This window comes from Colletotrichum higginsianum, chromosome 2, assembly GCF_001672515.1.
Source record: "Colletotrichum higginsianum IMI 349063 chromosome 2, whole genome shotgun sequence".
NCBI classification, from domain to species: Eukaryota; Fungi; Ascomycota; class Sordariomycetes; order Glomerellales; family Glomerellaceae; genus Colletotrichum; species Colletotrichum higginsianum.
In genome coordinates this window covers 3,608,314-3,625,509 of record NC_030955.1, presented here as the reverse complement: position 1 = coordinate 3,625,509, position 17,196 = coordinate 3,608,314, and the positions used below count along the sequence as shown (strand labels likewise).

Sequence of the window (17,196 nt, the reverse complement as noted above, 5' to 3'; positions counted from 1 at the left end):
GATGTTGCAACAAACAAGAGGATCAGAATCATGATTCCCAACGCCATGTCTCGAGGCGATGATAATCTCCCAGGCTTCAGCTTGAAAATACCGGCGGGGAGACTGGAAGAGATTCTGGAGGCACGCGGTTGCCATTTAACAGAATGACCACAGCGGCCAGAGCTTCTCATCCTGACGATCCTTGAGAAGCGACAGTCGAGATTGGGTTCGATTTTCTGGCCGCTATCTCCTTTCATCCAGTACATCGGTCAGTTTTCAACAAGAAATTTTGGGCTACTTACTGACAGACAGTAGACTGGAGCCTGGAGTAAAGCAGCGCAGTGAGCTCTTTGCTCCCAGCATAAACGGAAATGCCGAGGTCAAATCAAGGGGGGGGAGGCTCGAGGCCGCTCGGCAGCTGCGCACTACGGGTCCAGGCGGGACGGGACGGTAAGTCCAAACCTATAGAGGAGTGTTCTCGGTCGGAGTTGCCGACGCTCGGGCCCCGGGCACCGAGTCCCAAGGCATCAAAATAAATAACTCGGTCTTGAAAACCGTCGCGGCCGCTATCCGTCCGATTGTCTCGAGGGCCCCAAGTAATATATTCTTGCAAACAAGTTATAACAGGGACAGGACCCCCAATTGAGGAGTCAGGGACGTGAGCTCCGGGCCGGAAGCCGCATCTGGCGACGTGGGGGCCACGAAAGGTAGCATCGATAGCTCGAAATAGGCCAAAACCGTTTCTCTCAGACCAATACGGACACAGCCAGGGCATGGATGTGTGCTTCGTATTGCAGTCTTGTTTCTATAATGCCGGCATGCAAGAGAACCCAATAACTTGGACGAGATCCGGGGACTATTGAACTCAGCCATCATGCCAACGCTTGAGACCTGTCAGCCTGGGTATGGAACATGGACCGGCCGTCGGCACATAGAAGGCGGCCGTCAAAACAAGACGTTCGAATGCAGAGACTATGGCTGCTGGTCATATGAGCTGCGATGGGATGGGCCTTCTGAGGAGGGTGCATGCCTGCACGGTCAGCACCGAGACTAGGAGACGCAGAGGCACCACTCAGCTCACTGGGGCGCATGCCTCGACACTGCAGACATGTTTGTAGCATGGAGTCGATCTCTTTCATCTCCCCGAGAGGTTTGACATGCAAGGTCGGATGGCATGTCGTGTGGTTCCCTTCATTGTGGTTGTCTGCTTAGGTGAGCTCAGGGTTTCTGGGTCATCCCGGATCCGGACAAGCGCCTTCTTGTCCCACTCTGCTATTATTAGCACCAATATCCACGCCAAACTAACTTTTGTGTAAGTAAGGTAGGTTAAGACTCAAGGGCAGAAAGTCACCTCCTCGACCTCCACTTCGCAGAATCCCTGGATGACATTTGGTCACTCGGCCGGCATGCTTCCCAGTGACAGTCTGGTGGCTTGGAAGGTAGGAAGCCTACCTGACAGGTGGTCCGCGGTAGTAACCAGGTACGGTCAGTCATCAGCAACCCGGGAAAGCCTATCTAGAAACCCCATGAGCCGTGCTGTAGGAAGGGAGGCACATTGTGGACTGTAACCCGCCTCGTCGAAACTGTCATCTCTCCCCCCGACCCAATCCGAATGATACACCATGACTCACCCATGCCGACTGGCCGCAAAACACACATTTGCATGCAGCTCATCAACTTGACAAGCTGTACAATGAGCTTACTGTTGGCCTTGACCGTCCCCCCCTCGGCGGCGAGAATTAGTAGCTTCTTTCCTCAAGAGGAGCCCCACCTGAGCTCTCGGGGATCGAGGGTTGTTTGAATCGGCTACGACGCTCAAGGTTCTTGAGTTAATTACGGTGTACTTTTGTAAGTGAACAGGAGCCGATGGGGCTTAGTAGCTTCTGATGTGCACACTGGAAATAGCTTCCAGTGAGCATAGGTAGAAGCGCCGTTCCATCGTCGCTGATGCGCTCATTGCTCATCCTGTCAAACATCTTGGGATGATCAATCCACTGGGTCACCTGCTTTTCTTTCTGGTAAGCACGAGCTCATAGCTACCCGCTCTGAGCTTGAGTAGATTTTGCTCTGTGCTATGCGTACACAGGCCGGGTGATGCCACGGAAAGCTAGTGTAACATGAAAGCTATCCCGGGATGATGCGGGGCAGGATCTTGAGGTGGGGGGGAGAGCTCTCCACTGCCCATGACACCTAAACGCGAGCGCGAAGCAGTAAATACATGTACTATGTAGTGTATCAACCTTGCACCTTGGAGCTTCGCCCGCAGACAAGGTTCCTTTAGGGCTGAGCTGTTCCGAGCTGTTGTGCGAGCTGCTCGAGGGGTTTTGCTGTGAAATGGGTCGTGATGTTCTAAATTTCAACGTCAACAGCAGCCCATCGTTGTTTGGTGGCTTGTTTGCGAATGAAACGACCGCAAAAAAAGAAAAAAGACAGAAAGAAAGAAAAAAAGGGTGCATGACATGCGTGCAGGGTCGGCGCGACTGAGCGCTCAATGCTGGATGCTGTCGGCTATGATGAACATGGGACGTGGCTTCTAGCCCCATCCCGCTTCCCCCCTCTCTCAGGCTCAATCTGCTCTTGCTCTCGGCTCGGGCAAAACGCGGATTATGGAGTGTTCGTTTCCCCCGTCAGCCGCAGCCCGCCGTGCGGTCGGTAATTTTTCAACACCGGCGACGAGGGCGGCCAAAGGACAAGCTAGTGCAGGCAGGGTCTGTCTGTCTTTACCGGTAGCAGCCCTCCCCTCCCCTCCCCCACCTAGGAGAGCGTAGGCCGAACGAGGATATGGCTGTTGAGGGATGTCATCGCTGCTGCTGATGGATGGCTGTCTATGGTTGGAACTTGCACGAAGCTTGTGGTCTAATTGCTGCCCACTGTTGCTCGATTTTAGACCCCGGATGATCAAACCCGACGCTGTGGTATTCGAGCCCGGGCCTCATCTTGTGGCCATTCCAAACCACCAGCAGTATTGCTGGTGCTGACTGTTGGCAAGCAATGGCATGCGATCGTGCAAGCTGGGAAGAGGAGAGACCGTGTCAATTGGCTTTCCTGCGAGCATCCCGTCGGATGCTTCGTTTCGTGAGGTATCCCTCGTGTTGTCCGCACCCGGTCCGTATTGAGAGGGAGGTGGTCGACCGGCGAAAAGGCAACTAATCAGCCCTATCCTGGCCGACGCCACTCGCCTCTATCACTCTCACTCTCAATCTCACACCTCAGTCAGATTACGTCCCCTCTTCCGCATTCCGCCCAATTTCACCGAGTCCAGTCGAATCTGCCTTTGGCATCCACAACTGTCCGTGCTAGCAAAGACCCACGACTCTAGCTTGTCGTCACTCGTTGTTCGGCCGTCCATCATCTACCTGTCGTCGCGTCCTCGCCATCTCAACTGGCATCGGCTTAGAAGCTCAACGCTCCCGCGTGCTTCTGACAGCACGTCACCTTTGACTGACACCCCCCCTAGCGACGCTGAGCGAAACCAGTCTGCGTTTCACCAAACGACCCCAGATCCCTCCCCGCAGCTGCTGGAGCGTGTCGCCCATCTCCCTCAGGGGGTCGAGTCTTAACCGCTGTTCGTCTGAACGGAGACAGCCCTCAACCAGCGAAGCCAGCAGCCACCCATGGACAAGTGACCACGGACAAGACAAGCACGTCCATCCACACACCCCCTTTCCCCCTTCCTTCTTTTTTATTATCATCAGGTTGCGTGTTGCATCCGTTGGTTTTTTTTTCCCGGGCCCATCATTACTGGTCGAGAATGGGATAGCGCTGCACGCCAGGACTGGACGGACATAACGACAGCCTTCATCGAATCAAGCCATCGGCACCACCCTAGCAGTAAGCCATCAGTGAACCCAGCCGGCGAGGGCAACAGCTCAGCACGACTTGGGTTGACTTGCTGTGCACAGCCCCGAGGCAGCCCCTCCAGGGAACCCCAGACCCAGCACGGCATCCGCTTTCTGCAGCTTGGGTAGCCAATCCGATCCCATCCGTCCGGTCTTCTGCCTGTTGCTGTGCGCTGGTGCTTGTTCCTCTTCTGGCGGGCACCTGCACACGTACAGATACGTTAGATTGAACTTGGATGAGAAAGTGGACAGACAGACAGGGTCGCGGACGCAGAACCGCAGACGCAGACGTAGGCGCATACGCAGACGCGCGAAAAACAGGAACAGGGGGGCCAGCAGGGCGCGGGCAGATCAATCTCTCGTCTCGTCAACCTCCTGCTTCCCCTTCTTGCTTGCCGCTTGTTGCTGTCGTTGGCGTTGTCGTTGCTGTTACTTTCTCGCCGTCCGCAACCTTGCAACCTCGATTGACGAGACAAGAACTTGACCGACCTTGACTGAGCTGAGCTGAAGCGAAGCTTGCCCTGCCCCTATCCCCCCCGGAGACAAGCTGCGCTTTCGGCCCGCTGCCGTTCCCGGTCTCGTGCATCTGTCTGCTACTCATTGCCATTCACAAACGGCTTCTGTCGTTCAGCAGGTCGAGCAGAAAGCAGAGACAGAGAGAGAAACTGAGAGTTACCAGGCTACCCTTTGCCTGCCCTCCATTCCACCCCCCTGGAATTCATTTTGTTTTTTTGGCCTCGCCCGCTTGCTTGCTGTACACGGACGACGTCGGTTCAGTAGGTTGCAGCGCAGTCCTTCCAAACAGAAAACAGTGAGGGACACCACCATCCAAAAAAAAAAAAAAAAAAAGGGTTACCCTTACTTTACCTTCCCGTGGGTTTGCGGCGGCTGCGCACCGACGAGATCGCAGTTATAATGCCAGGCTTCGGTCGCATTGGACGGCACCACAACCGCTCGCAGCAAGCACTTGTTGACCCGAGCGGAGAGGTTGCTGGACCAGCGGCTTCGCATTCTACACCTGGGCCGCCTTCCGGACCTGCTGCCGCCGGTCTTGGTGCTCCTCCTTCCTCCTCTACCTCACCTCATCCTCACCTTCACTCCTCCTCCCTGGCTCCTGCCTCGAGTGCAAGCACAGCCAACGCCGCCGGCGCTAATAGCCAAATTACCCCCCTTTCAGCCTCGTCGACCGCCTTCAGCTCCAGCGAATCCTTTGACATTCACCAAAACCAGCTGCCACATCAACAGCAACATCAGCACCAACCGCAGATCCAACACCACCTACAGCAGCAACAACTGCCAAACATTCCGCAGCAAGGGCAGCAAGGACCACCTCCACCGCCCCACGATTACCCTCCTCCCTCCTCGACCACCGCCGTCGCTGCTTCTGCTTCTGCTTCTGCCTCACGCAACTCCCTCCTCTTGCAACACCACAACCCCCCCATTGCTGATTTACGCCAAAGGAGTCTGCAGGATTTCAACGACTCCGTCTCCCGCTCACAGTCACAGCGCTACCCCCCCGGCGTGGCCCCTTACCCTAACAACAACCAATTCAACCCTGCTGCGTCCAGCTCCGTCGACAATCTTAGAGCGCCCGCCAACAACACCTCTGCTGCTCCAGTCCATACTCAAGCGACATCGCCTCTTGCCCAACCCCCTCAGGAGAAGCGATCGGCACGGAGACTGCTCAAGAACATCTTGGGCGGATCGGGCCGCGAACATCACAACACCCCGCCCCCCCAATCTACCCCGCCAAGTTCCTACGATAACACTGCCGGTCTCGCTCGCCGACCATCCAAGAGAGTGAGCAACCCACCATCAAGAACCGCTGTCTTGCCCCAGCAGCCTTCCCAACTGTCTTTGGATCAACAGTCCGCCGACTGGCCACTCCCGGGACCTTATCAACAACCGTCCCCGCTGCAGGGCGTTGGCGAGACCAACCATCACCACTTGACACAAGACCCTAACAGAGACCCCCGTATACAGAACCCCGAACCCAACCGCAACTCGATTCGTTACGTGCCGACAGACTTCGAGAACACCCCCTACGAAGAGCCTGTCTACGGGGATCAGCAGCCGCAGCAGGTGCCCGCTTTGCTAGAGCAGCATCAACTCGCCCAGCCGGCTGCTTACGACCCCTCGCAGCAGCAATACCAACAGCATCCCCATCAGCAAGGTGCCCAATACCAGGCCGGATCGCCTGCCATCTATACCAGCCACCTGGATACCGGCTCGCATCAAAACCCTGAGACCGTCTCCCAGCTGTCGCATGAATCACCTGTCACCGATTCAGACGCTCGCTCGGCAAACGTTCAGTCCACCCAAACCTCCCCCGCACTAAGATACGCCGTGCAGACCACAGACAGCCCGCTGCCTCCAACACTTCCCCCTTCCCAGCAAGGAACACCTCAGCCTCCACAGCAGAACATGGCACCCCCCCCTTCCGGTGGCCCTCCCCCGAACCGCCGGTCGCAAGAAACGGAGAAAGCACTGCGCAGTCAGGTCGACGCCCCTGCGGGTCCTCCCCCGGGCTACAGACAGAGCCAGACGATGCCTCCCGCCGCTGGTGGCAATGTCGCTGTCTTCCGGGCCGGCGGCGCTCAAGAAGCGCGCCAGTTTGAAGGAGTAGCAGGAGAGCAAGGCCGAAATAGCCCCCAGCCTTCTAACCCCGATCGTGATGGCGCAGATCCCGACAAGTTCAAGGAGCTCTGTAAGGTGTACACAGGCCAATATTGCATCGGCAGCATGCTAACAGCCCCCAGTGACCAAGTATAAGAATGTGAAGCGCCTATACTTTGACGGCAAGACGCAGATCGACAACCTCAACTCCCAGATCGAGCAACTGCAAAATGCGGTTGCGAACCAGCGCATGTCGCAGTCTCGCACCGCCCTCGACGACAGCGAGTACATAACGAGATTCAACCGCCTCAATGGCGCTATCAACAACCTCTCATTCAACATTCGAAAGGACTGGCGTACGGTACCGCAGTGGCTGGACATGTTTGTCAGCATTGACGCGCTCAAGACTGGAAAGCAGGAGATGACGGCCGTTGGCCGTGCAGTCATCACGAGGTGGATTGTGGAGGAGATCTTTAACAAGTGCTTCCACCCTGGCCTCAACTTTGAGCTCAGCCGGCATCTGAAGGAGATCGAGCTCAACATCCGGCGCTTCTCCTACACGATGACTAGCCAAGAAGAGTTCGACGCCTTGACGAACAAGGTCGTCAGCTGGCGGATGGCTACACTGGAAGGTCTCCAGAGGGTTCTCAACTCGCCGGAAAGTGCAGACAACAGAGCGGACTTCACCCGCATGTGTACGTCGAATCTGACGGCGACGTTGTTCCAGTACTTGGCCGACCCGCCGCCCCCCGGTGTCGACAGCAGCGCTTCCATGATAGTGGAGCTGGCGGTGGGTATCGCGGCCAACCTTCCGCTTGAGAGCAGAGACGTCGCGATCAACTACCCCTTACCTGGAGACCCGGTTCAGTTGAACCTGATGGAAGTGGAGAAGACGCCGCTCCCACCCTTGGATAACCCCAAAGCCGAGAGCGAGGCGGAGGGTGACGAGGGAGACAAGGACAAGAACGGCAAAAACCAGCGGGCTGACAAGACCAAAAGTGGTATGTTTACAACCATACTCGGCGGCGGACCGCATGCCAGCCGCAAGGGCAGCACTGCGTCATCAATCGTGCTCACAAGTACTGATGCCGCCCCTCCTTCAGCTCTTCCACCCAAAGACAACAGCACTGTACGGCTTGCGGGCTTCCCCGTTGTGGAAGTCCGGGGCCGCCAGGTTCTGGTGAAGGCAACCGTGTGGACCATTTGAGGGTGTTTAGGATGACGAATAGACGAACAGAGGTTATACGCCCCAGAGACTCTGTATCAGTCGGTCCGTATAGAGGAGAAGAGATATCCCACATGATAGTACTGCATTTAGGGGCTCGGGTGGCAACAGCTGGGTGAACGAACGGCCAATTGGGAAGAAATGGTGCTGGAATCAATCACCCGGACCGGAAAGGGGCGATATTCACGACTGAAGATTCACATTCATACCAGGAGGGTATGCTTGGATGCTTGGTTCTCTTGGTAAAGAAGAGGAACCTAGGTAGTTTCCAAGATACCTCCAAGTTTCTTTCTTTCTCGCCATTCTTTACGCTTTCCATTGATCTCCTCTCCCTGCCCCTGCCCCTCTCATGTGTTACCAAGGTATCCGCATCGCACTTCAGGTTTGCGGCTTGAATCCGCCTTTGGCTCAACAAGAACGCAAGGGGCACCGTCGAATGGACACTGCCACTGTTATCAGTTCCAAGTTCTGCGCTGTCAGGGTCTCAGGGAATTGGGAGAACATACCCTGTTGTAGTCCGCCGGGCAAACCTGGGCGTCTCGGCCCTGCAAGTTGCACTTGTTGCTCATCTGTGTGCAGTTCTGTGTGCGTTGCAGTCAGCCACTGTCCTGTTTGTTTCCCGCCTTTGGGGACCGGTCGGACTTACACCTCTGGTCCTGGTCTCATCCTGGCCGGACGACTGCCGCAAGGCGAGGAGAGCCTGGCGGTCGACCAGGCGCGCCGAGGCGGTGCCGCTCGCGCCGAGGGCGATAAGGAGGGCGATGAGGAGGGCGCGGGTGTACATGGAGAAGCCGGCCTCGGTATCGTCGTCCGGGTACTATATCTCAATTTCTTGGTCGTTGGGTTCTCTAAAGTACGCTCCCCGAGATTGATTGGTATTGTTGGAGGCGGGTTTCGGCGTGGTTCCTTCTGGTGGAGGACAAGCGAGTGTGATGATACGTGGATATCGTCCGACTTCGCACGAACTAGGAGGCGATAGATAGAGAGCAAAGGTGGTGACGGAGCAAGGTGGACTGGTAACCTTGGCGGTGCGCCTGGGCTATCTATACAGACGGTTTCCGGCTCCAGACGAAACGTCACCCATCCCTCTTTGTGTTCGTACGCACTCTCGACATTGAGTAAGGGACGAAAAGGGCGTCTTGTGATTGGCGATGCCTCCTCTGCCCCGAGCACTTCTCACCAGGTCACCAGTTCGTACGGCGGGAGCTTGTTTCATCACACAGACCTCCTTGGACCTCCTTCTCCTCCTCCTCCTACTACTAATAAGGCTTACGCGCCCATACGTCAAAACAAACTCGCAGAAGGCGGAGGGAGTGGGCTTGTGTGGGTGCAGTAGCCTGTCTTGCGTGGGCTGTTCGTCTACATGCCAAGGCAGCGAAACAACGTCAATGCTCCTCGACATCAGACTGTTCTGTCCTACCCCCCTTCCTTTTCGATCTCGGCAACCTAATTTGAGTCTTCTCAATAACGCGAGAATGGCCTGACTGACAATTATGGCGGATTATGGTTTGTCTAGTAGAAATGCAAATGCAAACCATGTGTCCCCCGCAACTTGTCAGCAGCTCACCCTCCTTCTCGGTCTTACCTCTGCCGTCATCTTGTTTTAAGACTTTCGTCGACTCACACACAGTTCGTTGGCACCGACGTAGCTTGCCTTCAAACTTAGGGGCCGGCCCCCTCCATTTGCAGACAGCCTAGGAGTGTGTGGTCGAATCACCCCCCAGTCGCGCTACTTACCGCCTTCCCCATTCATAAACTGAGCGGCAAAACACCCCGCCAAACCTATTCGCGATGGCATCAAATTTTGGGACGTTGAGCATGTATGCGGGGTGACGAACAGAAGCACAACCAGACCATATTACTCTCGTTTCCTTGAACCAAGAACAAAAAAAGTCCAGACAGAAGCCCAAAATTTTGGCAAGAAGAATCCGCAATGGCCTCAAACCCCGCTCACTTGGAGCCCTCCAAGCTCGGAACTAAAGAATAGTCTGTTGCCCCTCCCTTTCTCTCTCTGCAGAAAGGCGTCATTGCGAACAACCGCCCCTGCCCGCGCGCCTCTTCACTCCCCCCCATTGAGTTGAACTGACTTGACGAACGAGAAGCTGGTCTACCCTCTACACCACCGAGCTCACAAACAACGCCTCCAACCCCGATGACCGCGGCACTGTCTGGTTCGACGACTCGGACGCCGAGTCCAAGCTCCTGACCTACCTCGAGGACCTAACCGAGTCCGCCCCCTTCGACCACTCCCTCCGCCAGTCTGACGCATCCTTTCTCGACCTCGGCTGCGGCAACGGCTCCCTTCTCTTCGCCCTCCGCGACGAAGGGTGGGCCGGGCGCGCCCTCGGCGTCGATTACGCGCCCCAGAGCGTCGAGCTCGCGAGGCGCATCGCCGCGCAGAGACAACGGTCACCCCCCCCATCCAGACACCCTGACGAGGAAAATGAAGACATGGCAGACGCGGGGGCCGAAGGAGAAGAGAGGGAGGACGAAGAGGAGGCCAAGGAGCCCGAGTTCCGGGAGTGGGACGTCCTCAACGGGCTCTGGGAAACGGTCCTCAACGGCGCCCAGACCCAGGGCTGGGATGTCGTGCTCGACAAGGGCACCTTTGACGCCATCTGCCTCAGCGACGAAAAGGACGCCAGAGGCCGCCGCATTTGCGAGGGCTACCGCGGCCGCGCGCTCCGCCTCGTCAGGCCGGGCGGCCTGCTCCTAATTACGAGCTGCAACTGGACCGAGGAGGAGCTGAGAGCGTGGTTCGAAGGTCCCGCCAACGAAGGCGACACCGGCCACTTCGTCGCCGTCGGCAAAGTAGACTACCCTAGCTTCACCTTTGGTGGCGCCAAGGGCCAAACCATTAGCAGCCTGTGTTTCCAGAGACAGGCATAGGCCGGATGCTCATGATGGCCACGAGATATATGAATACATAAATCATGACGATACCCTACCCACACGCACCGTACAAATCGTAGGTTCAAGTGCCGACACGGGCAACTGACTGTTCTTGGTTGCTGCATCGCATTTCTTTTCTGACGACTGCTGGTGTATCATACATTTGCATTGCTTTTTCGCAAGGGAGTATGGTGAACTTAGCCTACCCTTCGCCCCCTCGCCCCCTCTCCTCCAATCCGTCCCTCAATTCAGCGTGCGACCGATGCTCTGGAGGCGCCTTGTCCCCTGATTGAAAACTGTCGAGGACGAGCACTCTCTCTCCTCTTTCTAATTTATTTCTTGTCCTTTCCCGCAGATCTGACAGGCGAGCCAAGGTAGCATCACAAAAACCGTCAAGTGTTGATCGAAGCATGCGAGATAAAGAAACTGGGATGGCCCGGGTAAAAAGATTGGGAATTGCTTCATTACGTCTCTCATCTATGGTGATGTATTCATAGGCTCGCCCGCAGAAGATCCAGACACGCTGTTTGCCGACGTTGTCGCGAAGTACCGCACGTCGACGTCGTCGTCCTTTTGCAGCTTCTCAAGCTTGGGGATGACGCGCGTCTGGATCAGCTCCATGCCCCTCGGGGACGCGGTGAAGGCGTTGCCCTCCTTCTCCAGCGAGTAGATGGTGCCCTCTTCCGGCAGACGGCGCAGAACGTCAATCAGAACGCCATACGTCTTAGCAACGTTGAAGCGGATGTTGGGGATCTCGTCGTCAACGAGCTTGTCCAGCATGGGCAGGATCTTGTCAGCAATAACATCGAGGCTAACGACCGAAGCGAGGGTCTGCCGTTTGTTAGCAAGTGCAACACGGTCATTTCCGGAAATGAACCACTCACGGTGATGGCGAAGGCGGTCGTCATTCGGTATAGGTAGTTGGGGTGGTTGCCCATAGCCATAACCTTGGGAATGATCGCCTCGCTTGCCCATTCAACCCCAAATACCTCAGTGAGCTTCTTCAAGTTATGCGTCGCGGCCTCGCGGATCGAGAAGACTGTGTCGCCGAGCCAGCTCATGCAGAGATTGCTGAGCTTCTCGTCGAAGAACTTAACTCCAAGCTGGCTGGCAAGGAGAGGGATGTACTCGATGATGGCCAATCGTACTCGCCACTGCTTATCCTCAGCAAGCTGAACGATGGCAGGGAGGAGAGACTGTGAGAGAAGGTCGATGCCAATGACTGCAAACAAATTAGCTGTGTACTTTCGCCGATGTAAACAAGAGGTCACATACCTTGGTTGACCAGCTCAAGCTTCGAAATGATATGCAGGCGGACTTCGGGAAACTCGTCCTTCAGCATTTGCAAGAACATAGGCAGAAGATGGTCAATGGTCCTACGAGGCGTTAGCTATCTTCCAATACACCATCAAGAGAGATACCTTACTCTTGCTTGCCCAGAATGGGAGCTAGACCGCTAATCTGAGTTCCGAGGGCAGCTCTAACGTGCTGGGAAGTGTCGGAAACAAGGTCCTCAACGCTGCTCATGATATCGTTCAGGAGAACGGTTCGATCGACCAAAGCACAGAAGCCGGGTATTTGTCCGGCGATGGCGGTCCGAACCTCGGCCTCATTGTCCTTGAGAAGCTTGACGAACGATGGCACCAGATCCCTTGAAACGACCTCTTCGTCGACGGCCTTGGAAATCTATACGCGCATTAGCGTAATCTCTTCAACGGAAGAGAGACTCCAACCAACCTTTTCGAATCTGTCGGCAATCATGTACCTGACTCTCCAGCTCTTGTCCTCGATCAGGTTGCGCAGGGAAGTAAGAAGGACACCGTGGCTCGACTGCTGCTCCTTGGGTACGACTTCGGCGATGGAAATGAGGATCTCGACGGTGAGGAGGCGGACGCTGTCCTGATCGTCTTGGGCGAGGTGCTGGAAAAGGGGTATCATTTCCTCGACGACAATAGCAGCTGGCATCTCCTTGACGAATTTCGCAAGGTTGGTGGCAGCTTGGCGTCTGACCATGGGCGTCTCATCGTGAACAAGCTGGCCGAACTGCTTCCGGAGCTCTTCTTGCACAGGCGGGGATACCTTCTTGTAGGGCGTTGTGTAGAGGCCGCAGCCTGACACCTTGGAGGTGAACCAGTCTGCTTTTGACAGTCGGACCGTCAAGGGAATAAAGTATTCTTCGACTTGCTGGGATGAGAGCTCCTCGCAGATCTTGTTGAGGGACTCGACGGCCTGTTCTGATTAGACAACGTGACATGGGCGGGTGGAGCTGGGGGGCGATAGCTACCTTGTCCCGCACGACGGGCTCTTCGATCGCAGCGAGATTCTCGAGGGGAGAAAGAAGAACATGGCCCCATTGGGCGCCTCCGACATACTCGATGAAGTTGCCCAGCTCGCCGCTGAGAGCGACCAGTACCTCGTCCTCGTCCTCGACGGACTCTGGCGGGTTGTTTAGATATTGGCTCAAATGGAATAGGATGCGCGACACATACCGTCGAGGAAGGGAATCAATTCCTCTCGCGTGCGCTCGGCGCCCAGGGCAAGGGCGATGGTGGACAGGCGGTGGATGGCATTGAGACGCAGAAGGACGTCGTCGTGCTGTATTGAAAGGTTAGCAATCAGGCGTGCGGTGGCAGATGAGAGAGGCTGGCGTCGGGGTAGGCCAGGCAGAGTCAGTCACCGCCATACCTTTAGCTCATCGATGAGGACGGCGATGGGGTAAAGCTCGTCCTGGGTATTCGGCGCGTCTGCCATGGCGAGCGAGGAAGCGCAGGCGCGTCTATCGATGGGTGGTTCGAGGGTTGCTCAGAAGAGTCGACGTCTTGGTTTTGAGCGACCGGAGTGGATCGCGTGCGGGTGATGCAATGGGCTGGTTTGGTTGAGGGCGAGCGGCGGTCGCTGTGGGATGGGGGGAGAGGGCGGGCTCTAAAATCTGAGACGACGCAACCGGGATGGTGGATAAGAATTATTGTCAGAAGGTTGCGGGCATGCAGACCATGCCACTATCCGACGGTGGGCTGGCGACAGATACGGGGTGGTTGTCGTGGTGAGGGGAGCGGGTTCGTGTGGTAGTTGGCGGAGGAGAAAAGAGGTGTTGATTTGAGATAGGTAGCGGCAGCACAAGGCACGGAGAGGGAAGTTTGACGTTTCTGACGACTTTCGCTTTTGCTCCTGGTTCTGTTCCACCCAGCCAGACTGGGCCACGCTACCGCACCTGAGTTATTACAGTACCTACCTACCTACCTACCTACCTACCTACCTACCTACCTACCTACCTAGGCAGCTGAGGTGCCAGTGTGGGTGGAGGGAAACAGCAGCCTAAGAGCCCTGTGTGGGTGACAGAGCCGCCTTAGGTAAAGTAAAGTTGCTTAGGTAGGTACGTACTGGGACGTGTGGGCGTTAGGTGTCGCAAGGCAGGGGTACAGGAAGAAGTGGTGGTGCTCTTGCTTGTCTAGCAGAGTTGGGAGGGGCTACTGCCTCTTGGAGAGGACTTGCTGGTAGGTAGGTAGGTAGGTTCTGACGTATCTCCCTTCCATCGTAGGTGTATGGACTTTCACTCGTCTTTCCATGTCCCTTGCGATAGAGAAACGATGCCCGATTGCATACCTCCATGCAACGTATGTAGCCCCAACAAGAGGCACGAACTTATTTTGCATGACAGGTATGATATAGCCCTGTTGGCAAGTCTCCCAGGTGACCAGCCGAGGGAGAGTCGGTTGGGATGTAGCTACCTAGGTACCTCAAGTACGTGACTAGGAAGAATGGATGATCACAAGGAGCTACACAATCATGGAAATGTTTCGTAAATGTCTAGAGAGCAATGACGTAGAAATCTTAAGCGCTTTCATGCAGCGAACAGAGTCAGCCATCCCCTCCTCAAGCAAGGTAGCTAGCTAGCTATGAGCTGTCAGTCGTTAAACCTTGAACATCAACGGCAGCTATCATTATTCCGACTTCGTCTGTTGAACGACGAAACGTGTGGTACTAGAATGAGAGAGTGGCTCAGCGCATTGGTCGCCAGCTGTCATCGGTCCTGTCCCGCACCGAAGACGTATGGGCAAGCGGGAAGTTATCAACCAAACCGCTGTATCCCAACCATCAGCCAGCCAGCCAGTCGGTCGTGCTTTCGATTTGCACGGGCCACTAAGTGACATCGGACCCTGGAAAATTGAGATGCCGAGCCCTGCCGCTGCTTTTGCTGCCCCTCAACCCCGCAGCCCCTCGAAAGTGCCATGAAGGAATGACTCCCGACTGTGTCAATTAAAGCAGCAACTCCATCCCGCCTGCGAAGCCTTCGTGCGTGCTGTTGCTTCACCTCCGATTGTCCCCAAAATTTCTGTGACTCAAGGCCATACCGGGAAGGACAGCGACCATTGCACGACCCCCTCCTGTCTCTCCCTGAAGATTGCCGGACCTCTGTATACTCGAGAGATTCACGCCAATTTCCATCATGCCTACCATATCCGTCAACAAGTACGATTTGTACAAGGCCTTGGGCCAAAAGTAAGTTGCGCCGCTGTCGCACCCACCGCACCGCACCGCACCGCACCGCTCTCCCCCAAACACATATTACGACCCCGCCATCCCGAAAGGTGCCTTTCGCTAACCATCACCACAACACAGCTTCACAACCCAGGAGTTTGAAGACCTCTGCTTCGAATTCGGCATCGAGCTGGACGAGGACACCGAAAATGACGAGCGGCCCATTGTCAATGGCGTGCAAGAGCCGCCCCAGCTCAAGATCGAGATCCCCGCTAATCGATACGATATGCTGTGCTTCGAGGGAATAGCGCTCATGCTCAACATCTTCAGAGGAACCGTCGCTGCCCCCAACTACAAGGTCGTCGAGCCCAAGAACCCCGAGACTCAGGTCATCACCGTTGCCCAGGACACCGGCAAGATCCGTCCCCTTGTCGCCGGTGCCATCCTCCGCAATATCAAATTCACCCAAGACAGCTACGACTCCTTCATCGGTCTCCAGGACAAGTTACACATGAACCTGGCGAGACAAAGAACACTGGTGGCCATCGGAACCCACGATCTCGACACGATACAAGGTCCCTTCACATACGAGGCTTTACCCCCTAAGGATATCAAGTTTAAGCCCCTGAACCAGACCAAGGAGATGGACGGCGAGGAGCTGATGCAGTTCTACGAGGGTGACAAGCACCTCGGCAAGTACTTGCACATCATCAAGGACTCGCCCGTTTACCCTGTCATTTACGACAAGAACCGCGTCGTCTGCTCCCTGCCGCCCATTATCAACGGTGACCACTCCAAGATCACCGTCGACACCAAGAACGTCTTCATTGAGATGACAGCCACCGACGCCACTAAGCTCGATATCGTATGCGACATGATGGTCACCATGTTCTCGCAGTACTGCTCCGAGCCCTTCACCGTCGAGCCCGTCAAGATCGTCTCCGAGCACAACGGTGCTTCGAGAACGACACCCACCCTGGCGCCCCGCAACATCGATGTCGAGATCGACTACCTCAACGCCTGCACTGGCCTCAACGAGTCCCCCGAGACTCTGTGCAGGCTCCTCACTAAGATGGCCTACATCGCTAAGCCTTCTACCAAGGACAGCAACCTCCTGACCGTGTCCATCCCCGTCACCCGTGCCGATGTGCTCCATCAGTGCGATGTTATGGAGGACCTGGCCATCTGCTACGGATACAACAACCTTCCTAGATCTTCCCCCAACAAGAGCGCAACCATTGGCGCTCCTCTTATGATCAACAAGCTCGCCGATATTGTCCGGACAGAAGCCGCCATGTCCGGCTGGAGCGAGGTCATGCCTCTGATTCTTTGCAGCCACGACGAGAACTTTGCTTGGCTCAACAGGGAGGACGATGGCAAGACCGCAGTCAAGCTTGCCAACCCCAAGACCGCCGAGTACCAGGTTGTGAGGACATCCTTAGTCCCCGGCCTCCTCAAGACCATCCGTGAGAACAAGAAGCACAGTGTACCCATCAAGATTTTTGAGTCGGCGGACGTCGTCTTCAAGGATGAGTCCCTGGAGCGCAAGGCTCGCAACGAGCGCCACTTCGGTGCCGCCTGGTACGGCAAGACAAGCGGCTTCGAGATTGTACACGGCCTCCTCGACCGCATCCTCCTGATGCTTCGCACTGCCTTCCTCGCCCACGACGAGGGTTTGACGGCCGGCAAGAGCGTTGACTTCAAGATCGTCGAGAACCCCAGCAAGCCTGATGGTTACTGGATTGAGGAGATCGACGAGGCCACTTTTTTCCCTGGCCACGCGGCTGCCATCTATCTGCGCCTCGGAGGCAAGGAGGCGCGCATCGGCGAGTTCGGCATCCTGCACCCCACCGTGCTGGAGAAGTTTGACTTGAAGTATGCCTTCACCCTTTGTATTGCTTGAACCTTGAGCCCTCTAATGCTAATATGCGCACAGATACCCCGTGAGTACCCTCGAGATCAACCTCGAGGTCTTCTTGTAGTGATGAGCATGATGGGACATGAGCACGACGAATGGCTACGGACAGTTTAAAAATGGGTATAAAAGGAGGCTCAGCTCTGAGCCGGGCTGATGGACATAAACTTCGTTCCCTACACCGGATTAGCTTAATCCAACGCCCCGATGAAGCAATAAACACCAAGACCAAAACAGGAAAAAAAGTATCA

The 17,196-nt window shown here is 55.9% G+C and overlaps 5 protein-coding genes across 5 annotated transcripts; 3 read left to right on the top strand and 2 right to left on the bottom strand.

Moving 5' to 3' along the window:
• Nucleotides 1–4,733: 4,733 nt before the first annotated feature.
• Nucleotides 4,734–7,641, top strand: CH63R_02801 (uncharacterized protein; the record flags this gene model as incomplete). Its single annotated transcript, XM_018297776.1, has 2 exons — nucleotides 4,734–6,530; nucleotides 6,571–7,641. The coding sequence occupies 2 exons, from the start codon at nucleotides 4,734–4,736 to the stop codon at nucleotides 7,639–7,641; spliced, it is 2,868 nt and encodes a 955-aa protein (XP_018162592.1).
• Nucleotides 7,642–8,006: 365 nt separating this feature from the next.
• On the bottom strand, nucleotides 8,007–8,443 carry CH63R_02800 (uncharacterized protein; the record flags this gene model as incomplete). Its single annotated transcript, XM_018297775.1, has 3 exons — nucleotides 8,007–8,108; nucleotides 8,166–8,240; nucleotides 8,306–8,443. 3 exons carry the CDS (start codon nucleotides 8,441–8,443, stop codon nucleotides 8,007–8,009), a joined length of 315 nt encoding a protein of 104 aa, XP_018162591.1.
• A 1,149-nt stretch (nucleotides 8,444–9,592) lies between these two features.
• On the top strand, nucleotides 9,593–10,548 carry CH63R_02799 (S-adenosylmethionine-dependentmethyltransferase; the record flags this gene model as incomplete). The annotated part of the gene is given in 3 exon segments (XM_018297774.1): nucleotides 9,593–9,645; nucleotides 9,762–10,067; nucleotides 10,086–10,548. The coding sequence occupies 3 exon segments, from the start codon at nucleotides 9,593–9,595 to the stop codon at nucleotides 10,546–10,548; spliced, it is 822 nt and encodes a 273-aa protein (XP_018162590.1).
• Nucleotides 10,549–11,028: 480 nt separating this feature from the next.
• On the bottom strand, nucleotides 11,029–13,302 carry CH63R_02798 (Protein phosphatase pp2a regulatory subunit a; the record flags this gene model as incomplete). Its single annotated transcript, XM_018297773.1, has 8 exons — nucleotides 11,029–11,382; nucleotides 11,436–11,773; nucleotides 11,827–11,927; nucleotides 11,978–12,237; nucleotides 12,289–12,780; nucleotides 12,836–12,987; nucleotides 13,041–13,146; nucleotides 13,237–13,302. 8 exons carry the CDS (start codon nucleotides 13,300–13,302, stop codon nucleotides 11,029–11,031), a joined length of 1,869 nt encoding a protein of 622 aa, XP_018162589.1.
• Nucleotides 13,303–14,998: 1,696 nt separating this feature from the next.
• Nucleotides 14,999–17,012, top strand: CH63R_02797 (Phenylalanyl-tRNA synthetase; the record flags this gene model as incomplete). The annotated part of the gene is made up of 3 exons (XM_018297772.1): nucleotides 14,999–15,051; nucleotides 15,172–16,905; nucleotides 16,967–17,012. The coding sequence occupies 3 exons, from the start codon at nucleotides 14,999–15,001 to the stop codon at nucleotides 17,010–17,012; spliced, it is 1,833 nt and encodes a 610-aa protein (XP_018162588.1).
• Between the last annotated feature and the right edge of the window lie 184 nt (nucleotides 17,013–17,196).